Below are 27,977 nucleotides of genomic sequence, written 5' to 3' on the forward strand. Positions count from 1 at the left end.
TATGCTCTATGATGGATGTATTTACTGTTTGTTGTTGCTTTCCAGTTTCCTGGTATGAAGTTGAGGTGTATGTATATAATACGTCTGACTTAACCATTTTTGAGTCTCGATCAGTTATACTTGGATTGCTTTTCAGTCGCTTGAGAGGACTGAAGTGTTTGTTATGTTCTTGATGATGTCATGTGTTGACTTGACCATTTTGGAGTCTTTGATCAGTATTGTGATTTATCATTGATGCCTTCAGTTGCCGATAGAGAACTGTTGTGATCATATGATTATTATTTGATGCTTACCTGTTGCTCATGAAGAACTGATGTAATTTTTGTGGCTTATCTTTTATGATGTTTTTCAGTTGCTTGTATAGGACTGAGGTGATTTTATTATGATTCTTTGATTTGTGATTTCATGAGCCTAGGGTAGGTTATCTATGTGTAGTGTCGGGAAGTGGCTTGCAATGGGGATCGGGGCCCTAAGAGGCTGCCTGGAGTAACCCATTGTAAGTTGTTTTAACAAGTGAAAATATCTCACCTAAATACTGACTTAAATGAACCTAATAAGATAATTGTATGTTCTCTCTCATGCCTTGAGTGCTAGTACAGGCTAGGATGGGGTAGAGAGAACGCTTGGTTACGACCTTGCATTCTGCAGTATGCCTCGTCAGTACGAGAGGATACTAGTGGCCGCAAGAATCACTAGGGACCCGAGATTCCTAAGGGATTGCTCGGGTAACTTCTACGTGACTTTTGTGATGACACTTTTTCGCTTGCATAGCAGGTTTCCTACGTGTCTTTGTGGTGCCTCTGGGTCTAGATGTCTATCTATGTTGAACCTTTGAGTTAGTATACTTTTAGGATTTCCCAGACTTAGAGAGTACTTGTGTTTTGTGTTTTGATACCTTGTTTGGGACTTGAGACTATCTCCTCAGCGCGGTGGGAGTGGACCATCTAGGTTCCATGCGGTCGGGTGGTAGTGCTTTTACTCTTACCATTGAGATCCATCTGAGACACCGTGGCTGGAGTATTACTATTGGCTTATACCTTCATTCTGTTCATGGATTATTATGATGAATGGTTAGATTTTATGGTGGATGTTTTATCTTTTTACGATGGATGGATGTATCATGTATGGTATATAATTTGATTTATTTTACTGTACTTTGTATCATGGAATTGAGGATGATGTATCTTTATCTTTATATATGTATATTCTTTTAAGCCTTTCATACCCTGTGACATGTACAGTGGATGATTGAGCATTCCGAATTAATTTGCCAAGAGGCATTCGGAACAAATGTATATTATGGACATTGGACTTTCTGATTATTCTTGCATATGTATGTGGTAGTTGTTGGACTTAGAATTAATTAAATTTAAATGTGACTCCACGTCTTGGGATCCTTAAGGAATGTAACTTGTGATGTATGTTTGTTGAATATATGTTATTGCTTCCGCTACTATGTGTTTGATGTGTATGTTATACATTCTTACTTTTAAAAATAAAAATAAAAAATGTTTAGCAAACTTAGTAAAACTTTAGGTTAATTCTTTTGGGTCCCTTGGCGGGGCGTTACAACACGATGTCATCTTTTAATATTGTATATTTTTTTCTTAAGTTAAAGTATTTTTTTACTATAACAACATAATTTATGACCATTTTAGTAACTATTCTAACATCGCTTTATGACAAATCCTATTTTGGCAAAGATGGTGATAAGTGGTGTTGTCTATTCCTTGGAAGATTGGATTGCACGGGTTTGTATCTCAAAATCATTTGCATGTGGTAGAAATGCATACTTACAACCATTTCATTCTACATTTAAAAACATTGATGATAATACTGCTTGTTTTAATTTATATTTTTGTCTATATTCATTATAAACATTGCAACCTTAGTCAGCTTTTATAGGCTATGAAGAACATAGTTGAATACTACAATAATTTTGTGGTTAGGTAACGATAGCAATTCTTCTAAGCCAAAAGATGAGACAACTACGTTTCATCTTAAGATGGCAGCAGAGTTATTCATGTATGATTCCTTTCTTTAATGGTGATTTGGATGTTTTACTAGTTCTAAATATGTTTCTATAGTGCTTATTCAACCTTGTCTATGTATACTAATTTTTTGTAGTGTAAAGTATATAATCAACATCTTTTTGTAGCTCAAATGTTCAGATAGGTTGGGAAATCCTCTATCCACATGCATATTCCATAGCAGACTACCTTTGCTTGTCTTCGATAACCTTGGTTTCTTGGGCTTTTTGCTCTGGTCACGATCCTTCAAACTATTTGGTTATAAAAATATCTTGTGCCAAGATAAGTATTGCAAATATGAAGGTAGTTTGACAATAACTCATAGCTAGCTCTTGTATTGGACACAACTAGCTATCTCATTTCTAACCTATCAAAAATATGATATGGTTGTAAGAAGTCTATAAGGTATAGTTGGAAAGCATACACTCTAATAATCATTACTTATTTCCTTGCTTGAGTCTTCAAAAGTGACAAAATACTATAAATTTTGAGTAGGTCACTGTCAAACACATAATTAGTAAATGGGCAAAGGCAACCATTTCAATTGAGAAAATGCAAGCATGATACAAAATATCTGAGAAGATGGAAAAGAAGCAAGCAAAGCCAAAATTTTATCGACAAAGGATTTGTATAGATGGGACATTAAGGATTAGATTGGAGACACCAAGAGGTGTAAGAGGAAACACATACATGATTACTTTGACTTAAGGAAACACATACATTACATGATTAAGGAAATGTTTTATCTTAAAGTTCAAGATTTAATTATTCAATACCATGGTAGAGATCTTTGCATAGAAGAGCTAGATCTCAGTAATCTAGCTTACTTCATAGTATCAACAAGATCATATGGAGTTTTTTCTACCTAGTTGCATTTTTTATTATATTGTTTTCAATGAGCTCTTTCTATTTGAGTACATTTTGATTTACCATTCAAAATTCTTTGAGATATTGGGAAGGCTTTCATGCACATCACGACTTCAGTATTTCAAGACTCATCAAGCTGGTGGCTTTCCTACAACGTGTCATTTAGAATATTGATATAAATGCAATATTTTACTTTTGGCCATTTTTTTTGAATAGGATCAATTGATTTTGATTTTAACTAAATAAATAACCATCTCTAGCAGTTTTGGTCTGAAGCATGCTAATGGTTGTTTCTTTTATGTCCTATATTTTTAGTTTAGAAATACTTGTTGGTCATAATGGTGAGCTTCCTGATAAGCTACGTAACTTGGAACCATATCTGATAGAGCATGTTAGCAATGAGATAATGGACTAGGATTCCAATGTTTGGTGGGATGATATTGGTAAACTTAATATGGCTGAATGAATTGATGATAATATTATTCATGTTTATTTCTATGTACCCATTAACATTAATATTTATTTTTCCAAAATTATACTAAAGCTGGGCTAGAGCATGCCAAAACGTGTGTGATGAAAATGGTCATATGACCTCTATTGCAACCTGACATCTTTCAAGGTTATCGCTCTCCAGGCAAAGGGCTCCCCTTATTTTGCCCTCCTATAAGTCTGTCTGGTTTATTCTCTATTCTTCATATGTTGGAAATTCATTTTTGTTTACAATAAATTACATTTAATTTTCTCTTAGGGTACTAGGAAAATGATGATTGGAATATCTATTGCAGGAGAAGCCAAAGCTACTTTCTTTTATATTTTTGCCAGTTCATTGACGAGTAAGTGGGTAAGTTCCTAGTAAAATCATGCTTTCAAGTTCTTTTATTGTTTTGATTCTTGAATGCAGAAAGCCTTGTATAATTATTTTTCCAGGGAAGCACTTGTGCTTAACGGAAGTCTTACATAATAAAGATAACATCAAAAAATATAACAAATGATTTCTATTTGTGAGAAATTAGAGACATATAAGGATTGCATGTGTAGGTGCAATTTCTAAAGCATATACCATGGTTGTTTCTAAGGTCCAATAACTATTTTTTCCCCTCTCTCTACCTACTACCCTCATTCAATGAGGAATTGAACCATTTATTTCCTCAAAGAGATTCTATTTTTCATTATTTAGGTAGGTACCTATTGCACCCCACCAATCCAGTCTGAGGCTTGATTACTAGATTCTATCAAGCTTATCTAGCTCATGCAGAACAAAGGATAGGTCTGCAGATCAGATGATATGATCTTGGGTACTTCCCACATATATCAAATTAGGTTTTTGCTTGTAGTCAAAAGAACAAAATTCTACCCAACATATCTCATAGTGATGGATTCCTCGAACCTACATATGAAAATGGATTTGTAAAGAAGCTTAATGTAGTCTAAGTAACCTCTCTAGGTTTTGGGTACTATGAAAGAATTAGAGACTTGTGTTGGGAACACCCTAACATAGTGGATAGATTGTGAGTGTCTTTCAGCGTAGACATGAAGAATGGTAGCACACTAAAAATCAATCTCATAGTATGAAGGCATGGGTAGAAATGTATCTTCTTTCTCTTTGTGATGTACTTATAATAAGCCCATGGTCCACATTTGGATATGTAGCTCAAGGTTTTGCAGGCATAAAACCTTTGATTATGTTCAAGCCTAAAAATGACATTTTTCTAGATCCACCATGTCATTCTAGATCCACCATGTCATAAAGTTATGTCAGTGGAGCCTTGCTTTCATGCACCTCAATTTTATGATTGTCAAGCAAAGAAAGGTATAGATACTGGAAAAGTCTTTCCATATGTATGACATTGTGAAGATTTTCCTTAGGGTCCCAAAGTGGTAGAAAACGATGAACTATAGGTGTTTCTACTTTTGGGATCTAAATGATTTATTGCAGAGATCATTCATAGAGATATGCATATTTAATTTATAATGCTACAATGAAGCTTTCTATACTTTGTTATGTTGCATGCATAAACATGTTTAGAAGGGAAAGAATAAGATGTTTGTATGCAGAACACTCTACTATAGATAGGCTACTTGTGAGGATCTTTCAGCCTAGCCATGAAGATTGGTTGCAATCTGAAAATCATAAACCAATAATATTTGTAATTTGGCTTCTCTATCATCTATACCAATGTTCAATTTTTCTCATAGAATTCTATGTATATTTCTTGGATATGAATTTACAATATTTGTATGTCAATATGCTAAAGCTGCAAGTCTTATGGTAATTTTGAATTTTTTGTTGGTTCTTCCTTGAATGACAAGATTATTTCTTGTTTTGTGTAATCTAGCTTTCTACAGTCCAGCCAAAAGGAATTGCATTGCATATTTTCTTAGCTAGAAACATATGTTTATAAATAGAATTTTCAACATTAGATGCACTGGAGAGCTTTGTTCCTAAATGAAATCTCTTATATGTCCAACTAAGAAAATCTTTTAGCTTGTATTATAGTAGCTAAAGCTTTCTTTGTTCAATCTTTTACTTAGCACCTCCACCATACCAAAATCTCAACCAAGCTTCTCACACTGATCACAACACCTTGGATCACCTTATCATGGTCTATCTATCATGATCCACTCCAAATAATCCATCTTTCATCATTCTTCATTATAGTCCTTCTAGGCCTACCTAGTAGCCCTGTCCAAACAGAAATTTGCAAATTCCATGAAAAGTTTCCAAACAGCCTAGTAAGTTGATTACCTTTCCAAATACCCTTTTTGGAGTTATTAAACCCATCTTAAACTCAAACCTTCATGCCTTGACTAGTGAAGCCTTTTATTGTTGATTGCACATGCACCAGGCCTAATTAGCCTAGCCCAACAAAGAAGCCCTATCCTCCACTACCCTCCAAGACTCAAAAGACCTGAAACAATCTTGGTAGAGTGAAAAAATACCACCACTTTTAAACTTATATTTTCTAGATACCCACATCTACACTCCCAACCAACAAACCCTCATGAAATGGGTTAACAACCTAGGGCTTTCTAGAAAAACCATTCCCTGCAACACACAATTTGAATTTGATTCAAACACCTTCAAACACATCCCAATAAATATCTCCAACCATTACATCCCATTTCTCTCCATCGAAAATCTTCCAACCAAAATTGGTCACAATTTTGAGTCAATCTTCATTGATCCATTTTTTATAAGTCACAAGAACCTATCTTTATGAATCTTGAATGGTCCACTTAGCATTCATTGCATCTAGGCGATGCTCATAGAGATGAAGGCTGAAGCACTAGTTCTTTTGAGAGGTCACCCATTCTAGTACTATAAGCTATAGCACACTTAACTATGGAGCTTTCCACATAGTCAATCCACTTAACTTGTTACCACTAGGCCCCTTCACAAAACTTTTAGCAAGAATTGTGCTTTTTGAACCATTGTATATAATAGATCTCAAGGTTTTTTTTTCCTTCTAAATAGTTTGATTCTTGTTGTTACTGATCATGGATATGCAGATAGGTGAAGGTGAGAAACTGGTGAGGGCATTGTTTGGAGTTGCTTGTTGTCGACAACTTGCAGTAATATGTGTTGATGAAATAGGTTCTCTTCTGTCTCAAGTAAATATGCCATATATTTTCAAATTCATATATTAGTCTACAGAAAAACCATTGCATTGTAATCTAAGAGAAATACTTAATTCTTATCCATAATCATGGGTGACAACGCAAGTCAGAAGGAGAGCATGAGTCGAGCATAAGATTAAAGACACAATTCCTTATAGAGATGGAAGGATTTGATGGTGGAAATGAGCAACTTCTACTAATTGGTAGTCCTTATAAACCAAATATATATTTTAACAAACAATAATAGGAAATAATTTCTTATGCTTTTTATTGTTCCAATTAATATACTATTTTGTACAGTTTTCCAGAGTCTACAATAACTTGAGTGCCATATATAGGAAATCAGAGCTTTCTTATTTGTAGTTTTTCCTTTGGTGTGCTTTCATTTTGGAGTAAAAAGAATGTTTATAAATTTTGAATACTTAAACTTTGACATGCAATGGTTTGGGAGTAAACATAAAGTTTTCAAATTTGGAATGCTCAATTTTCTCAATGCAGTTCAGCCAAAACATATTCTTCTGAACTATGTTGTTTCCACATGCCAGCTCCGGCTTATGCAGTACTCGTTTTTGTCTTTGTTGATACTAGGGCTTCCTACACACTACATCTAGCATTCTTCAAAGAAGAAAATATATCACCTCCTCCTTGCTACCTCAAGCATCATCTAAAGACTAAATCAATAATCCTTTAAGATTATCTATATTCCTCAATGGCCAGTCTTGCATTCTTACACTTGCACAGGAAGAAAACAATTATGGGAGGGATAATAACTACATTATATATTATCTTAGGTGCGATGTTAAGGTTCTAGAAGACTCTTTTGTAAATGTGTCATTTTGACTTGAGATGAAAGCACTACAAAATCTCTTGACCCAGTTGTTGCACTTACTAGCCGAGATGCATTGGCAAAAATAGTATACTCATCATTGTTTGACTAGTATGATGTACCATTTGTGAGTATTGTGTTGCTTAGGACAAGATCTAAAAGAAGAATATATTTGGAGAGTGAAGTATATTTCTTAGTTTTTTAAGAATGTATATTGTTCTATGGGCTCTTCTTAAGATAATGTTATTCGTATTGGATACAGGCTGGTAAATAAAATAAATAATTCGATTGGCCAGGACCCTAATTGACATTCTTGATATTTATAGTTTTGAGATTTTCAAGAATAACAGGTACATTTTTTTAACAGACATCAAGACTGCATATTTTAAATCGTGCCTTGTAGCTATAATCACTGCAATTTAGCGAGCTATATTTGAAAGCTTTCATAATACAAAATATTTACATATTACTCTTTGGTGAGCTAAGGAAAACCTATTTTTTTCTTCACTGCAGTTTTGAACTGTTATGTATCAATCTTACAAATGAGAAGCTACAAAAACACTTCAATTAGGTCAAAAAGTTCCATATCTATTAAATTATCATTATTTTTGAAAGAAATATATTTTTTATACATTTTGTTTTTGCTCTTTGCTCAGGGTATATTTTCTTAACTATTTTAATATTATTTTATTGTGTATGATATTTACTTTTTTCTATGGATTTTTGTATATGTTGTGCAACATGTCTTTAGATGGAACAAGATGAATAAACAAGAGAAGAAATTGATTGGAGCTACATTGAGTTTGTTGACAATCAAGATGTTTTGGATCTGATTGAAAAGGTCTTTTTTGATATCCATTTCCTTTTCTAGTTAGATGTAGATGCAAACTACATAGTTAAACATACACATAATATATCATTTTAATTAAGGTTCTCAATAAACATCATGGGTATAGGTAAATCAGTGGGGTTAACACTTATTCATAACTTCAATTAATAATTTTTTCTATAGAATTGAATATCTTATGGACTAAATATTTTAGAATGAATGATCCCTTTCTCAATTTAACTTGTAGTGCTTTGTCAGAAAGTTGTGTTTATTAGAGTACAAACTTTTGAAATTGAGGGCCAGGATCTTAAATACAACTGTATTTTGTATATGCAGAAACTAGGGGGAATTGTAGCTCTTTTGGATGAAGCATGGTATGTTTATGAGACCGATGCCCATTTGACATCATATGATATGCTAGTTTCCCTTGAACTTTGTTTTTAAATTCATAGATTTCAAAATAAGAATGGCATTTCCATTACTATGTGAATAAGATATAGGGAATGGGAAGAAAATAATAGTGACATTTTTTTAGCTATATGAGGACAAGATATAATGAATGGAAAGTTATAATGTAGTTGTTCAACAAAATAGGAATCTCACAAGCGTCAATGGAAGCTAAATACCAATGAGAGTAAATCTTGGACTTCAACTTTGAAGCAAAGATTAGGCCATGATTAACTTAACAAAATAGGGATAATAGGAAGGCTTGGATTGGTTAACAAATTATATAAATTAATAATTTGAAACCTAGCAAGAAAATGCCAGATTAGATAAAGTGAACAATCACCATCATGTGCTCATTTCTCTCAAGCAGTTATCTTTGCTGAAATAACACATGCTAATCTCTTACATAATTTAGATCATGATGATAAGTACAACCCAATCATCCTAGAAATCTACAACAAATCTGTCCAAGTTTATGGCCTATTATCATTATGAGCTTTATAAGTTTATATAGTTCATTTTCTATTAAAAATTTCTATTACATTTTGGTTTTCTTTGTGTTGTACATAATTGAAATTAAACCCATTTATTTCTTATTACAAGGCTGCATCAGCCTTATGCTCAAAAAAAAAAAGAGAAAGCCTCATGTTATAACATGAGGCTTCTTCTTCTTTTTTCGAGCATCAGGTTTATGCTCGAAAAAAAGAAGAGGAAGCCTCATGTTATAATATTAGAACCATAAGAGCCATAGGAGAGTGTCGAAGATAGTCACAATGTGCCTATTAGCAGTAGGCACATCGTGACTATCTTTGGCTGATAGGCACATCGTGACTATCTTCGACTGATAGGCACACTATGACTATCTTCGGTTGATAGGCACATCATGACTATCTTTGACATTCTTCAATCAGGAATTCTCTTTCAGTTGAGAGCTCGCAAGGGAGATCAGCTAGTGAAGATGCTCTATTAGCACCTTCAGAATCAGCAAGAAAGTGGGGTGTGGGACCTCCTCCAGAAAATGGTACCATTGGATCAAATCCAACATTAAGCAATCAAGGTTTAGAACCAACTCCAAGGTAGTTCATCATATTAGAACATGGAAAATGGTGCCTTGTACTACCTTTTTATGTTTATCGCTTACCTATCTACAACTCCACAATCAATATTGATAGTCTCTTGCCCTCACCGTGCAACTGAACTACTTTACTTTTATTGATGCAACTAAACTACGAGTGGATTTTGTGTTCTTGACAAATCATAAGCTTTCAAATTTTGTGAAGCCATTATGGATGCAAATGAACAACTGGTGATGTGTCAATTTTAAGGCAATTTTTTGTTTCTATAATGTACAGTTCAATTGCTAGAAATATTTCATCTAGATTGTTAATTGATAGATTGTTAACTTTTCATGTCATTTTCTACTTTGGTTGGGTAGTTCTCCTTGCATTTGTAAATCTTGTTGCAGTCTTTAGCCTAATGACAGTGTGGTATTACATCTAGGGTGATAACATAGTTGACTTAAAACTTTGCATTAAAGGAAACATCAAGGGATGATATTTGAATTGTGGATATTTTTAAATTATGTTGGTTCTAGACATAGTTATAGTTATAGTTATATATGCGCTCTTATGATGATGTGATTGGGACTATAAGTTTTTTTGTCACGTTTATCTGTTTGAAAAATAGATGAAATTATTGGCTTTCATTCTTGATAAATAATTCTTTCCTAATTTTATTCTTCCCTGCAGGAACCAAAATTTAGATGCATTGTGCCAATTATTGCAAAGGCTTTACTCTCATGGGAGCCTTTTAAACTACACAAAATTTGAGTTGTAAAGCATAATTTCTCGGTGGAGACTCAAGATATCGTGCACATTTCTTCCTCTTTCCCATTGTTTTGTATGAAATAAATCATGTGATGAATGAAACAATGGTGTGGAGGTAGAAATGTGCATGATGCCCTGACTCTCATGCACCAAGCAATTACGCTTTAGAATCAAATTTTTTGCAGTTTAGAAGGCTAATATGAGAGCAAAGCTTTTACAATAATTGGGACAGGTCGTCAAAATTTTTACATATCTTGGTCTCAATTTCAACGCAAACATCTTCACTTTGATGTCGATTGTATGGCATCGGCGTAGAAAAGTAAGGGGTTTTGGTCGCAATTTCAACGCCAAATTGGTGTGGATTTACGTCAAAATTTTGACCAACGGCGCCCGCAAATGAGAAAATAACAGTTCAAGTTGGACTAAGGAAATAGACGAAATTTGCATCGGTAAGTCCACCTTTATGAAGTCAAAATTTTGACGCAAAATGTGTGTCAAAAAACTAACCAAAAAAGACTAACAACAAGCTTAGTTGCCTTATCAAACTACTCTGGTCAAAATTTTGACTTTTCGCATCGAAATTTAGGCCTAAATTTACTAGTGTGTCAAGAGGAGTAATGTTTTGATTTTGAAGAAGTATCTTGTAAACCACTTCGAGAGGTTCACCAAGAGGTGTGTAGTCATGCTTGGGTCTAGGAACCCATGGTTTGATTCTAAAGATGTTTCCAATTCGTTTGGTGTTTGCGACAACTTTTTTTGTAGCTTTAGTTGCTTGCATGTTGTTAAGATTGAAGACATCTTTAGGAGTCACAGTGTCCACCACCCCGTCATTTATCACATCATTATTTTTGTTGATATACTTGGATTTATCTTTCCTCAAGTTAGACCCTTGTTTTTTGTCTTTTTGTAGAGTTAACTCACCTTTCTTGACTATTGATTATTCTATACAGACACCCTATTTAATCATCTCATCAAATGTTGTGGGTCCTTGGGAGTTGTAATTTATACTCAAAATTAGATAGAAGTTTGTCCATGAATATGCCAAGTTTTTCATTTTTCAGGTATCTTACAGGAGTATTTAGTATATAGTTGTCTCCATCTCTAGAGGAAGTTCAAGAATGGCTCTCTCGTTCTCTATTTGAGGTTGCTAAGATCTCTTATGTTAACCAAATGTTGGATGTTGTGAGAATAGTTTCGAATGAACATGTTCACAATTCCATTGAAGGTTTTAATTCTAGTGGATAACCTTGAAAACCAATCCATGGCTTGTCCACCCAAACTACATTGGAACAAGCGCACGAGGTATGTCTGATCATGTGTGATCTCCATAGACAAGGCACCGAAATCCCTCGAGTGATCTTGGGGATTAGAAGTGTCGAAGTATTGTTGTATTTAGGTAGTTTAACTCCTTTGGGAAAAGGAGGCATGTAGATGTCTTTATCAAAGGGAAACAAACAAATGGTGCCCAGTCTGTATTGTTTTGCAGGTTTGTCTTTGTCTTCCATCATTTGAAATCATTGTTCCTACATAGCTTGGATTTTTTTGTGAAGTTAGACATTTTAGTCTCTTCCTCTTTGATGACAATAGTTTCTATGTCATAGTTTAAGGGTAGCTTGGATCTTTCTTTAGCCAATTTAAGGAAGTATTTCATTTTCTTTTCATTCATCAAAATTTCCATCATCTTTCAGAATTTTTTGTCTAGTTACATTGTTCTATGTCTTCTTGGGGTATTTCTTCATCATCCCCATATTTAGGAATATGGGTGTATTGGTGTTTTTTTTTCTGTCAAATTTCCTATTTTCTTCTTGGTTTTCCTCTCTACTATTTTCCCCTATTTCTTGGTTTTGATCAGTCATTTTTCCTTTGGGTAAGTTTGAGGTATATGGGGGTTCAGTACTTATGCAAAGGTACTATATGTAGAGGTTTTGAGATTGAAGTAGGGGAGAGGAACCAGTAGTCGTGATAGCTAACTTCATCAACATGTAGCCACTACATGGGATGTCGTAAGACCTTTGTTTTTTTTTTCGAAATGTAAAATGGACATTGAACTACCTACAACTAAGGTTTGAAGGTGTGACTCATCACGCAACTCGTTAAAATAGTGCACCTAGTGAAATGTGTCTAAAAAATGACTTTTTGAACATTCGACCAAAGCTTAATCTAAAAATCTCTACTAATTGAATTTAAAATTATCACTTGTTGTTAATAGAATATTGTATAACTATATGAAATGTAACATATATGCAACTTAAATGGACCAAATAGTTATTATTAATCATAAATATTCGTTATATATAACTTTTATAAATAACACAAAAAGACACATACTTTAACACACACAAAATTATTTGTTGTTATAAAAATAACACATTATTATATAAAATACAACATATATCCAACACAAAGGGACCACTAGTTGAACACTAATTTTTTCTCACAATCTCACACATTTCGTAAGAAAATACAAGGCATTTATTGGTATTCACCTTTTATATTTGTGATGATACATATTATTGATATGGTTTACTTTATGCATATACATTGCTACCCCAATAGTTGTACACATAAGAATAGTATGTCTACACTAAGATATCAATGTTTATTTAAGTGAGCATATTATGTTTTAAGTGACACACACATATCAGATAGCTATGATATTTTGTTTGAAACAAAAAGTTATTTATTTCACTCATTAATGAATTCATTTATTTATTTTTTCTATAACATTTATAAGTTTTCATGTGTTCAAATCTTGGTATATTTTTTATCAACATTTAGAATTTTTTATATTTACAAATAGATCAATTAATTACAATATATAGTAAAAATATGTTGGAAGATTGGACTCTATGTTCATAATAGGGTGATCGACTATTGGACCCCGCTCAACTATTGGGTCCTCTCCCCTAGTGAGTATTGGTGTCCTATTTGTAGCGACAGAATCAGGTTCAAGAGATGACCTACCAAAGATGTCTTTAGGATGTTCTTGAAATAGTGAAATCCAAATCTAATTAAAGTTTACTAAAAAGGAGCGTTTTACGTAAGTTCGATCAGTACGTGATGGAGATCGTGATGATCCCTTACTAGGTGTGACCAGTAAAGGAGACCACGAGGATCCTTCACCACACTCGGACTGTGTCCAGAACTTGGTACGACCTCTACCTCTACCTCTTCCTCTTCTAGGTCTACATAAAGGAAACAATTTTTCACTTCTAGTTGCAATAGTCATAGACAAAAAAGTGTAACAGGTTTAGACTAAGACAAACTACATCTCAAAATAAGTGAAAATGACAGTAGAAGTGATGTACACCAACATACAAATCATCAAAGGAGTGGCTAAAACAGCCAAGATGTTTGACTATCGTGAGAACAGGGTGTAACAACACAGTAGGATAAGTAGAATAGTCATTACTAGGCGAGTAAATAAATGCAGCAAGTCCTAAGATCCTAACTTGCGAGATTTTTTTCAAATGATTGAGCAAGGAAAGGCTAAGATTTCTCAGTTTTGACAGTTTTCAGGCATAGTTTAACAAGTTCTCAATTTGTGCAAGTTTGTTTCCAAATTTGTTTGAAACAACAAACAGTTGGGACAAAAGACAGTAGTTGCAAAAAAATCCAAGGGCAAAATAACTTGTTAGGATGGGGGAGTCTTGCCGATATTTTGACAAGTTTGGATAGTATTGACTCAACAAACACACTTTATCCCTAAAAATAGAAATGGTAGAAAAGACACAATGTTTGCCCATGTGTATACATGTACCTCACACAATTTTGTACTCCATAGAGGGTGCCCATGTTTTTGGTGTTTCCAAGGACTCAATAGTATATGTTAAAGGTTACCCTTGCAGTAGGGGTCAGTGATATACCACCTTCAACATCCAGGTGTATCCCCCTTTCGAAGGTGAACTAGGTGACCTTCTACTCTAAGAGGTGTTGAATAGGTGTATGTTCATGATAAGCCTCATTGTTCTCGCAAGCAAGATTTAGGCCTCTCAACCACACCAACACTTATAAGTCTACATCCTTGGAAAAGAAAGGGTAGGAGTTGGGCCACTTGGTACAAAAAACAGAGCACTCTCAAGATATATGGCACGGGATCAAGAGAGAGAAATTATCATAGTTTTGAAGTCTTTTGACTTTACAAAAATGACTTTATTATAGTGGGGTGGAATCACTAGCGAAAGATGTGTACCCTCTTGGGTCGTTCCCATAGGTTGGATCACTCTGGCAGGCCCGCTAAAGGTTACTCAGAATCACTAGTTTAGATCTAAGGTTTTGAGTTTCTAATTCTCTAGAAGAGAAGAGCATATAGTCCTCTAACCTCGTCACTTCACCCAAACATGCAAGACATATTTAGTACCAAGCTAGCTCCTTAAGTGAAATCTAGAAGCTTCAAGGTTTCTAATTTTCCCATTAGGAGAAAAGAGCATACTCCCCTAGCTAAAAGATTTACTACAAAAATCACCACCTTTCCTTGCTTCCCTAGGTATCTCTCTTAGCAGCATCTAGGTCTCAGATTCGTCCATGGTCATCACTTCCATTTAACAAAGAGCTTAATACCCCATTTTGCTATCAAGACCCTAAAGAAATTTTAATGAGGCCCTATTTAGACTATGTTTAGAAAGCATGAAAGAAGACACAATGTTTTAAGTGGATTTGAATTGGTTTTTGACAAGTGTTCTTTGGCATATGTCCTGCAAGCACAGTGTTAGCAAGTTTGTATATGTTTCAAGGTGTCTTCATCATAAGTCTTGTAGAAAATGTCAAGTTGCTTGCAGAAACCATATCAATAACAGGTGATCTCATATTAGCATAAATAATAAGAAGACTAGAGGATCAGACAATCTCAAAATTTCTCATATTTCTAAGAAAAACCAATGCATTGATGTAAAATCTCACATGAGATTTTGTTGCTTCCAGGGGAGAAAATGTTGTCTCTGGTGACACAGAATGTGGTATTACGAGAGATTATGCAAATCCCAAGCGAGTCAGCATTATGTCGCACGAGCCTTAACAAACTATTGTGCAAGTAAATAGAGAACCTTTGTGAGGAAAGAACTTTCCAGGCAAATACTAAATGTAATGTATGGAAATAAAATGTAGTTTAATGATTTTTTAAAAAGGAAAATGAGGTCAAGAAACTGATTTTCTTGCCCTGCAATGGGCGCCATAAATGTATGTATTAAATTTGGTTAGCAACACACTTCAACATGGTCATTCTATGAAAGATTCATCTGAGAATGAACATCAAATTGTTCATCCTAAAAGATCTAGTCATGTTGACCAATTGCCTTCTATCTAGTTGGGGTTTGAAGGACTACTCTCAGAATCAAGAGCTCAGCGACCAGAGACCAACTAAGAATGAAGGATTTGAAAAAAGTAAATGTATGATTAAGCTATATTTTTGTGATTTTTTATGCAAATAAGAATTGAAATTTAATCTATATGCAATGCAAATTTAATCTATTGAAAGAAAGGTCAAACTAGGCTAAATGTATGTGTATTAATCTAGAATGAGAAAATGAAGCAAGTGGTATGAGAAAGCTTTGAAAGCAGAAATATGAATACTCAAACCGACAGAGTTTTATTACTCACATATTGCATCCTCCCCAATGATCCTCCCCAATGAGAGACACAAGTTCCCAATTTATAGAGAAACCAAGAATGAATCAATAGTGGAGAGCAAAGTAGATGAATAGTCAACATTGATAGAGAGTTGAGTTTAAAATGGAAGTTTCAATGTGAGTAGGAATAAACTATTTTCTTTTATAGCGTGAATGAGGTAGTTAACTTGTTATGTTTCCTTTTCTGATTCAAGTTAACTCTAAGTTCCATTTCTAAACTCAAGAGGAGATTTGAGGAATATTTGAGAATTTGATTAAATATACTATATTTGTTTTAGATTAAGATAAAAGAAGGTTTTGAAGGGGCCCCGAAACCCATTACATCAAAGAAAAAGATAAACCATTAAGCACAACTAGGTTTTAAAAGGACCTGAAACCAACCAAACAACTAAACGAGGTTTTGCAGGGACCTGAAACCAGCAGATATGACCAGTAAAATTGACCAAAAACTCTGGAATCTGAAAGGACAAACAGACTGGAGCAAAGCAGCCAGGAAGTCTATCCAAACCAGATACCAGAAAACCAGAGACAAGACCATAACACCAACCCAAAAGAACCAGTCAGCATAAGGGAACAAAAGATTATCCTTTTAAAATGAGGTTACCCTTACGCGACCGAAGGGTCATATCTAAAGGGGGAGCAGAAGGCTTAGCCTTCTTCCCTTTAACCGCAATCCAACCGTCCTCAAACTTCGCTGCCTCGGTCACCCAATCCTCAGAGGACAAAGACCCGTGGAACCCAGGGGACGCAGAGGCCTCAGCAAACACCCTATGAGAGACAGACGACAAACTATATTTGTTGACTTCCTCGATTAAATGAATAAATAAATTCAATAATTGAAATGAGGAGATTTATTTAATTAAATGTATTTAATTCTTTTGTATGTGGTATTTACCTAAAAGGGGTGATTAAATTTAATTAAATGCACTAGGACTTTCAATTAAATTAAATTAAATTAATCGAGAGGGTTTATTAGCTAAATCAAGTCAATGTTTATACTAGAAATAGACTAGAAATGCCTAATAAATTAGGACCTTATCAATTGATATATTAATCTTTTGAGAGTAATGCACCAAATTGGTTTAGGATGCCAATTTTGGGATATTACAAAGTTTGAGTTGGGATTGTGTGACATTTTAATGGGAAACTTTGAAATAAAGCCTTTCAGTTATATTATTTTTTCATCGCTATGAAAGGCATGGGCACATGTTAGGGTTTACCCTTGTTTAAGAGATGCAATTGGTCATTAACCCTTATATTTGTTATTGATAGATACTTATGGTGGGTGTGAAGCTCAATGATAAACCATTAAACTTAACTAAATGTTTGTCTACTAAAATTTGGAATGCTTGGGGAATTGTCACTACTAACTTGGAAGCTATGATTAACCTTGTACAATTTCTATATTCCTCAAACACATAAGAAAACATATACTTTGGTGAGTAAGGCCACGCTTCTTCCTTGAAAGAGTTCTTCCCTCTTACCAATTCCTTGAGCAACTTAAATTGGATAGATGTTCCACTAAATAATGTCAAAATTAAGCAATTATATTAAATGCTCAAAAAGATGATGCAAAAAACCATAAGGGCCTATCTGGTAGTTGAAATTCAATAGGAATTGGCATTACCTAATTCCTAAAATTACCAATCCATGGTTTGGGTGTGCCAAACCAAAATTGGCATTTGGGTTTCGTCTTCCCATTTACCCCCAAATCTTGGATTTCAATAATCCACCTCAATAGGTGGAATTCAAAAATCAACTCCAATTCCACTGAAATGAAAATTGAAAATAAAATAAATTGTAAAATTTTTGAAGTCCACCCTATTTCATTTTCTTTTTTTTCCTAAATGGACAACAATGAAAAGTCAAGAGAGGTCATATTTGTTTGGATCTGAAAGTTCGTTCTTTTTGTAAAAATAAAGGCACTGATTGTGAGACGTGAGATTCAATTTTCCACAATTTTAGTGGTATGCAATGGGATAGGCTAATCTCCAGACAAAATGCACTAAAGACAAAAAAAAAAAAAAAAAATTCCCACATTCACAAAACCGTAGTGATTTTTTTCCAAATTTTTTGTTGTTTTCGACTACTACAAACTATGCAGATCATGAAGATCAACTGTTGAAATTTTCAAAAAAATTAATGATGTTTTCAATTTTTAGAAAATTGGTCAACTATATAGTTTGTCGGGAGGATAGTTGTGTTTGTATGCAATAGTGTTGGCATAATCTACGCATCGTAGCCTAATATTCTCACTAATTTCACTACTCTAGCGAAGCAAAATCAACAAAACTAGATTGGTGATTTTTCTTCCCTCACAAGATTTCGTGAATTGGGTAGGAGCAACATGATAGGGCTTGTTGATGGTCGCAAGTGGAGTGATGAGATATTTGGGTGGCTGCCACGATGGTGAGGTTTGGGGAGGTGGCATATAGTGTGTGTACATATGTGTTTGTTCCTTGTGTGCTAATGAAATAAGAAATCACTATGGAAATGGGGTTGTCCCCTATCACTATGGAAATGGGGTGGTCCCCTATCACTAATCCACTAGTTCAAAGCTCTAGTCAGAAAGAATTAAAAATAATTATCGAGAAAGAAAAATCAGATTTAAATCACATTAAGCACATTTAAATCATATTTCTTTCACGTTAAAAACAAATTTAAATATGTTTATTAAGGTGGTATTCCAATTTCCAATATATATATGTATCTTCTCATTATGAATTCCAAGTGACCAAATGGTCCAAACCAATTCCCAAAACCATCTTTCAGATTTAAAATTCTAGAATTGTTCAAATTTCAAATTTGGATAATTCCAACATTACCAAATGTAGACAACCAAACAGGCCCTAATTACCAAATGTAGACAACCAAACAGGCCCTAAATAGATTAATGGGTCCTAGGGTATTTGATTGATCCAAGTCCACATGAACTTTGGTTCTTAGCCAAAGTTGGTTGTGATGAGTGATGTGCTACATGCTGTTGGTCTCCCCCTTTTTGCTCTTTGTGTCATAATAGTGAGTCAATTAGACGCCTCTTTATTGAATGATGCTATGCCAAATGTGTATGGTCTTTTCTAAAGTGAGATTTTTGTCGGTTATGTTTTTGTAAATAGATGCCAAATTGAACTCCTGTTCTGTTTTATTCAGTGAAGTTTACAAAAGGAGATATTCGAGGAGATGCTTATGGAAGATAAACACATCACCAAAGAGGGCATTGAGAAAGAAAACAAGAACCAAATGCAGTCTGATTGATTACCCTTTCGGAGACTTCAAACTGACAAGGATGAGGGTATAACAACATAGTTGGACAATGGGATGTGTATAACTTATGTTCAATGGTGTTATCTATAGAACTCTCTTAATCTTCCAATCATTTTTTGTATTGGAAATTTTGCTCTTCTGATATTGAAAAAATGCAATTCTATTTATTAGAGAGACACCTTTCATGGGACCCCAGCCTAAGTTAATACTTAATGTCACTTATTGAAATTCTAATGTATAGTTTGTGATCTCGTCAGTTGTTGTATTGAGCCTCACTGGCTTGGTTGGGCAATTGAATGGGATTGTGGCATTACGGCATCCACATTTTGGTACAATCTCACAGGCATGGTGAGATTGTGGCCCAATCCCGTATGTTCATCCCTCTTCTGGTTGTGCCCTCTTGAGGGCACACTTGTCCAATTTGTTGCGTTTCTCCATGGATTAGTTAAAGAAAGCACCTGAAATATTCCTTCGATTTGGGGAATCTGCCTATATTAAATGACTTAACAAAAATAAGTCTAATTAACATGACAAAAAATTGAAGGCCTATGTTAAATGACTCCAGAAATATTGAAGATATTATGATAATATGTATCTTAAAACTAATTTTTCGATATGCAATTAAATAAGGCAACTGTAGAATTACAAACAGTCAACAATTCACTATCTTATCCCTTCTCTAATACTACTCTTGTACATAGAAGAATATTATTGAGCACACGAAAGCCTGGACATTATTGGAAGGTAACAACCTGGTTCCTTCCCCTGTATCCAAATTCTAATAAATAAATAGCCCCGTGCAGTCTTATTTTCACCTCGTTATCATATCATTGAGGATGACTTCACGTTTATACTCCCTTAACCATTGACTCCCAACAATCAAAACTAGACAACATATATTTACCCACCACTATGACTCTATTTTCCTCCGATCTTTTTGAATCTTAAATGATTCGCATTACCAAAGGGCTTGAATATCTCCCGAGAAAAATAAATTGATTGGGTACAACTGCTGCTGATTTAGGCAACAGTGGAACTGATGATTTAAAGCGAGCATGAGATTCGTTCATAAAATGACAATTTATTGATATATATATTTTAAAGGCGGGCAGAATGTTAGACAGTTGTATTTTAACCTTGTTTGTTTCAATCAAGGGGTAAAAACATTCAATTCTTCATACTTCAAATTCATTGGTTGCCAAAACCAGTATTGCAATAATTAAGTTCGTTCTGTATCTATTAAAGTTTGTTGTTGCCATAAAAAAAACATGGAACACAAATTGTAAAAGACTCTTCACTATTCCTCAAACTATAGTAATGGCTTATTGTATAGGCTTGCCGCTGTTCATCATCCCAAGCCCATGATTTGTCGGCCAAACAAAGCAGATCTAAGATAAAGCCCTCACTTCAGATATCTGCTTGCTTCATGGATTATGTGAGCGCATCAGAATTTTAAAAAGTTTTTATTACTGAGAAATTCACCTTTGAGTATGTCTAATTCACATTTCAAAAGTCTTGTTTAATACAACTAACAACTAAAGAAACTTGTGGACCTGCTCAAAAACATGATTCACACAAGGCAAACCTGACCCGCTCAATAACATGATTCAAAGATCCAAGGCAAACCTGACCCGCTCAATAACATGATTCAAAGATCCAAATTGAAAATTGCTGAACCTCCATCAAAAAGAAAAGTCTCACAAACTATGACTTTGATTAATGATAAGCAAATTATATCCGTTTAAATATTCATTTCAAAAGAATAAAGATTAATTACAGGTACAATACCTCATAAAAGCAATAAATGACACAAGTTATCAAAATTTTACTTTCATTCTCATTACACGTTTAGGCCAACAAATGGGGCTTCTGAAAAATCCAAAACACAAAATTTTGCCCCATGAAACCTCACAGCTAAAAATGTGCTAACACATTTTCAAGATGTACTTGTTCTAAAATTATTGTGAAGTTGTCACACAGATATAGCATACTTAACATGCTAAAGTCAAAAAGAAATCCTTGCACGAAAAAAAATGAGAGTATTCTCAAAACAAAGTAGCACATTTAGCTATTAAAGGCCCTGTTAAAACTTGCACTTCCATGGCAAATTACAGATCGTGGACAGTCAAACCTGCAAACAATGCAAAAGATACGTTAGAACTGCTTGCACACATTCTTTCCAAGAGATACCATATAAAACTGGATGCATTACTGTTATTATTGGAACATTTTAGACACCACATGCATCCTGGTAAATAACAATATCAAATATATCCACTAAAAGATAAAGAGACAAAATTATCCTTTAATGTCTACAACTATGTTCTTTAAAATATGCATCCCTCCAATCATGTTCTAAAAATATATACAAAACAGCTACATTAGTCCATTTAGATGACAACAATACAAATCTATTATATCCACCAGAAAATATACAGAGTACCAAGAAAAACTAATTGAGGGAAAACTCTACTACCTGGATAAAATCACAGTTCAAGGTTTTTTCAAACCCAATCAGTTTATCAAGTATACAAACAGTTTCAATTACTAGGAATTAAGAACAAACCTGGTGGAAGGGATTGCTTGAGCTTGTCAGCCTTCTCTGAGTCAAAAACGCAGAGAGTGTACAGGTATTTTGAACATCTAACCTTAAACTTCACAACATCTTTGCTCCTCTTAATCTTTACAGACCTTGCATCTTTGCGACGTGCAGTGAGAAGAAAATCCTTGATTTCATTTATTTGCTTCGGCTACAAGAAACCACACAAACAATTAGTATTGACAAGAAAGTCGTATCCTTTCAACACTGCATTAGAAAACATGATATGCAAGAAAATCCTTGATTTCATTTATTTGCTTCGGCTACAAGAAACCACACAAACAATTAGTATTGAGAAGAAAGTCGTATCCTTTCAACACTGCATTAGAAAACATGATCTATTGCATATCAAGTTCAATACATGGACCAAAAAAAAAGATCCCTTTTGTAATTTCTCCTTTAGAATATTTGATCAATCAGGCACAAGCTCTTTAAATAACATGTATCATTATATTATTTAATAGCACATGACCAAAATAACTATAGCGCAGCAGGCACCTCCAGCAACTACCATTAAGCACGGATTTAAAAAAAAGAAGCATCAGTTTATGTAGAAGAAAAATTATGTCAACTAAATAAATAACGGCCCAAAGGATTTTCTCACATTTAGAGCTCAATCCAAACACATACCACCTGTTAGTATTCAATCTTAATTGCTCAAATAAAAGCAGATGATAAAATGAGGACTGCCAGACAAACCCAATTAATACTAGCTTCTGTATCCAAAAACTACAAAGCCATGTTAAATGAGCTGTTAAGTTTTCATTGTACATCTTTTTTTGTAACTTTAATTTGTGACACCAAATCCACATCTTTCAAAACTTAAACCACCTTTTCAATCCTTGTTTGATAATTTCAAAAGAAAACAAATGATTGAGATGACAATATAGCTAAAGCTCTTTTTAAGCCCAACATGACTGAAGATTACACAGTAATAGATCAATTTAGTTACTAAAGTTGTACTTAGTTAAGGTAGTCAGACAAGAAGTCCAGCCCATATTCTACCTCAGTTTGAAATTAGATAAAGCATGGACATACAATTGCATTAACAATCAAGCACTTGTATGCAATAGCAGCAATACAACCAACCCCCAATTTGAAGACAACAAATTAATGCCTAGTAAACATACAAGATAGATCTAGATTATCGCTCCAGCATTACAGACAACAAGCTAGTGTGATAAATTTGTACTAAATGTTAATAATCACTTGAGCACTAGAGCTGGCAAATTAATTACTATAAAGATTGACTAATGTTGAATTTTTTTTGCATACTCGTAATAGGAAAAATTAAGAAAAATGGCCAGAAAGTAGTACCACGTTGACAGACTTGTTCCAGTGACAAAAGGCAGGATTTTGGAAATTCAATGGCCTCTTAATAAAATATACACAGAAGCAGACATTTACTAGAGCATACCATGCAGTAAGCTATTCTGTACAATGCAATCTTGTAAAAGACTCTGCTAACCTAGTGGCTCTATTCCAGAAAAACTACCTGGTAAAAGACTCAGTAGCCCTAATGATTCTATTCCAGAAAAAAATAAAATTTGCAGGCTTGGTTGGGTGTTGTGTGATTCATGAAGAGAAGGCTAGGCAAACTAGTAAAAGACTCTGCAGTCCTAATGATTCTATTCCAGGAGAACTAAAATTTGTAGCTTCACTGGGTGCCGTGCACTTCATGCAGAGAATGCTATACAACAAAAATTTGGGACAAGCACTAAAATAATTACTTGTAAAAATGTCATGGTAGATTTCAATTCTTGTTGTTCCAAACACAAAGAGGCAACTACTATGGGGGTAAGCCACATTGACAGCTGCCAGATGGGGCCTTACCCCTGTTCGAGCCAGTACTCCTCCAACTCCACAACACTGATCACATCCTACACCAATGCTAGCCATCATCATATCCACCCATCACGAATATACCGGCTGTAAGCTAGCCACCATCTCCCTTGGCATTGTTTAATATGTAGGGTGGAGTTATCATGCAAGGTCATGTGGCTTTTGGCTTTCAAAAGCTTGGCATCACAACCAACTTAATCAGGCTGCATTAAATCCTGCTTCTTGGGGACCAGTACCTACAAAACTAATATCTCAAGACATTTGGCAAGAGCAGTGGTGTTCTCTTTCCAAGGAAGACTATACACAAGCCAAACGAAGAAGAAATAGATATTGAAAGTTTTCTAAATACATTCAAATTTTGGAATACTTACTTCACCCACAAATTGGCTTTTCAACATATATCTTGGTTCTTCTCAAAACTGTTATACCTAACCTTTTTTGCATTGTATGTTTTATTAAGACAAACTTTAATACACAGATACCTTAAGGCTTAACCTATGAGAGGCACCTTGTCTTTAATCAATACTGCCAAATGCAACTTTCTATAAAGCGTGGAAGTTTTTATCAGGTATACACTTAGCATAGTAGGTGTACGCCATCTTGCACTTAGCTTGATAACTCAAGCTATAAAATTTAACTAATAGCACCAATCTTGTTAAGTCCATCAATCTATCTTAGGAGTAGAAGTAACCAAGCAATCTACCACGCGAAGAGTTTCTATAGAAAATGACGAATGCCGATCTGAAAATTTCCAGGTAAAAGCAAGATACCTACCAACCAATCAACAGTCTTTGGGCAGTCACAGGTTAATTGAAGTTTGGGAGATGTTATAAATGGATGGCTACAACTAAAAGAACCTGAAAAACTAGTCCCTTACGTAATAACCTACAAAACCTAAAAGTATAATAGATTACTACTAATTTAACAAATCCAGTCAGCTTAACAAACTTCAACAAAACAGAATCTACAGCAGACAGTGCAAAGAACCTAAGATGCACAAAAAATAGAATATGAAGAAAATTATGATAATCTGCAGATTCAACCCAACATCGATATTCCTTATCAACAGACAAAGGAGATGCAGGAATTGAAGGGATGGCTGAAACAATCATTGATTCTGATACGAGATCGGCGATATAGATGAGAGAAATTTGGATCATGAAACGTCCGGCCAACACGGAGAGAAATATAGTGTGCTAATGAAAAGGCATGAATACAAGGATCACTAGACCTACCCTTCCCTATCACCTACAGGCAGGCTATTCTTCTGCTGACCAGAGTATGGGTTCTCCATGGCATCGACCGCAAGGTTCACCATTTCATGAGCATAAGCGGCAGCGTATGCTGCCACAGCGATTTCAAAAACAGATTCTTTTTGAAGAGCAGATCCAGAAGAATAAAGATAGTTGTAAAGCTTACCATTGTGAGAGACTGAAAATCCAACAATCCCAAGCGCGGCGCCGCCCCTCCTCTGATATTGAACTTCCTCGCAGTGCCTAGAGGGAAATAATCTTGTTTAGGCGAAACCCTAGTTACACTAAAAACCCTAGAATAGAAGGCTGGGTCATGTAGGGTTTTTTTCGGAGATGAGATAGGATGGTAACATTTTTAATTTGAAATTTGTATTCGCATTAATGTTTCCAAAATGACAATATTAATTAATAATTAATAATTAATCAAATAAATAAATACTAGTAAATATAGTAAATATAATTTTTATAAGCATGCAATTATGAGTCTATACTAAATATAATTTGTTTAAGAATATAAATAGCTTAAAAGAATCTATTTCTCAAAAAGTTAATTAAAATTATTGTTAAGTTCAAAAATAATTTTGCCATTGTTTCAATATAATTTATTAATAATCTAAATATTTATATTTTTATTATATCAATAGTTGTATTGATTGTATAAAGAATTAAAAAGTTAAAAACTATATATTTTTTATTCTATTTTAAATGTTGACAATTTAAATTTTAACAAGTGCCACGTAGTGGCATGTACTTGCTTTGCTTTAGAATGTATTGTAATAGAAACAATATTCGATATTATAGTAATGAATATGTATAGAAAATTGAAGTTTAAAAAGATTAGATATATAATACAATTATTAATTTTTAATTATGTACTATAGAATTTAGTATTGTAATATGTATTATAAAATAATATAACAGAAATTAACTTTGTATGTTGAACATTATTTTTACCATGTATTATGCATTATGTATAGTAAAATATTAAACAAAATGTAATATATAACTTGCTAATTATTATTTTTCATCAACAATTAACAAAAATAAAAAATTTAATGGTAATATTTTAAATTTTAAATGATAATTCAAATTTTAAATTAAGGGTGCTTGTATTTCAATTTTACTATTATATTTTTTTAAATATGAATATATAATTTTAAAAAAAATTTAAAAAGAACTATGAAATAAACATTAAAAAAAAATTACATTGTGTTTTCAAGAAGATTTATATACATTAGAATAATAACTTACTTCACAGTCTTGATAGGGAAAATAATAGAAGATATATTTTCATCTATTAGTTTCTTAATAGTAGTTTGTGAATGTAATAATTGTGTATACATCTATATTTATTTGCGAAATTCATGCCGTTAAAAAAACAATATGGTGGGAGCTCCCAGAAAAAGGGTCTTATAAGACAAAATGTTATATTGATTAAAAATATGAAAACTTTATAAAAATTGAAACAAGGTAAAAATGCTTGCATATAATTGGTTGATACATTCAAAACTAATTCACTAATGAGACAGTGTGAATGCAATAGTACATTGCCTACGACAAGTACAATAAAGATATATATTGATTTAAGTTAAATAATAATTTAATAAAATAAATTAAATAACAGTTTATTTTAAGTTAAATAATAATAAAATAATTTTGAATATTGAATAAAATGAATCTATATTTTTTAATATGAAATAAGATGGAAAAATATTAATTACTATAAAAAAGAAATAGAAACATAAATTTAAAATAAATTAAGTAAATATTCTCATAATTTTCTTCTTTTAAAAAACATTAAACTAAAACTGCCACAAATAAATCGTGGTTTAAGAAATATAAGATATATCTTTGAAATACATTAGAGATATTGATAAATAATTACGTATGTTAGTAATAGAAATAAAAAAAAATTTAATTTTGAATTATTTGAAAAATATAAAGTTATATAAATGCGGGTAGTGCATCCTAAAATTTTGCCATCTTTACATCAAATTCATGTATAAGACCATGTATCCATTACCCAATGAATTGATTGAGTGTATATAGCCTCTTTCCAAATACTAACAAGTGCCATGTAATGGTTTGTATTTGCCCTAAATAAATAGTACAAATGAAAAATTATTAGTCATAACTTTGTTGTATTTGAGAAATTATTAAATATGTGCATAAATTTTGCTATGCAATTGTTTATTCTATTAGTATTAATTAGCATTACTATGTAGCTATTGTAAGTAGTATTCATAATTATTAAATTATGCAAAACAAAAGTTAGATATTTATATTATGCTAAATACTCAGAAGAAATATAGTTTAAATATAAGCATATAGGCCATGTTGTATTTTGAAATACATTAGATTAAATTTTATCTTAAGAATATAAAAGTAAAAAAATTGGATACCAAAAAAAACTAAAAGATAGCTAAATTTAAACCAAATAATAAAAATATAAATTAGAAACATTAAATCTTGACTATATCTATTTTATATTACAATAGATAAAGAATTCCTAATATATGATTATCTTATATTCATGAAACCTATATTTGAATTCTAGTACTAAGAAATATTTTCGATTGGAAAGTATATGTTATTTTTTATCATGATCAAGAATTATGTAAACACCCCTTATTAACATCATTTTGAAGATATGTCCTTAAATCTAGACGGCATGACATATCATGAATACAATTTCTTTGTATCTAAGTCAAGGTAAAGATTTAAAAGATATCCTTGGATAACTATTGATGGTAACAAGAAAGTAGAAGGAGGATTAGTAACTCTCAAATAATGTAATATAAAATTAGTAATAAAACATATCTAATGCAAAGTACACCAACCAAAGTGAACAATATTTGAGTGAGGTATCATTGATCGAATATTTTAAAATATATAAATTTTCATAATCCAAGTGGGAATTAAAGGGCTTGAGTAAATATTTGTAATTGGCAC

At 33.2% G+C, this 27,977-nt stretch overlaps 1 protein-coding gene across 1 annotated transcript; it reads right to left on the bottom strand.

The window, feature by feature from the left end:
* Positions 1-21,145: 21,145 nt before the first annotated feature.
* LOC149534754 (large ribosomal subunit protein eL38z/eL38y) lies at positions 21,146-25,311 on the bottom strand. Its single transcript, XM_089804672.1, has 3 exons — positions 25,192-25,311; positions 21,898-22,081; positions 21,146-21,462 (listed from the first exon to the last, which is right to left on the bottom strand). The coding sequence occupies exons 1-3, from the start codon at positions 25,192-25,194 to the stop codon at positions 21,440-21,442; spliced, it is 210 nt and encodes a 69-aa protein (XP_089660798.1). The 5' UTR covers positions 25,195-25,311; the 3' UTR covers positions 21,146-21,439.
* Positions 25,312-27,977: the final 2,666 nt, after the last annotated feature.

The sequence above is a fragment of the Cupressus sempervirens genome, chromosome 10, assembly GCF_028749045.1.
Source record: "Cupressus sempervirens isolate cs-2001-9-10 chromosome 10, ASM2874904v1, whole genome shotgun sequence".
NCBI classification, from domain to species: domain Eukaryota; kingdom Viridiplantae; phylum Streptophyta; class Pinopsida; order Cupressales; family Cupressaceae; genus Cupressus; species Cupressus sempervirens.

Excerpts from the sequence above, each read along its gene's own strand:
- LOC149534754 (XM_089804672.1), bottom strand. Across the intron at positions 21,463-21,897 it reads CAAGCAATCCCTTCCACCAG|GTTTGACTGTCCACGATCTG; the intron begins GTTTGTTCTTAA and ends CATTGTTTGCAG.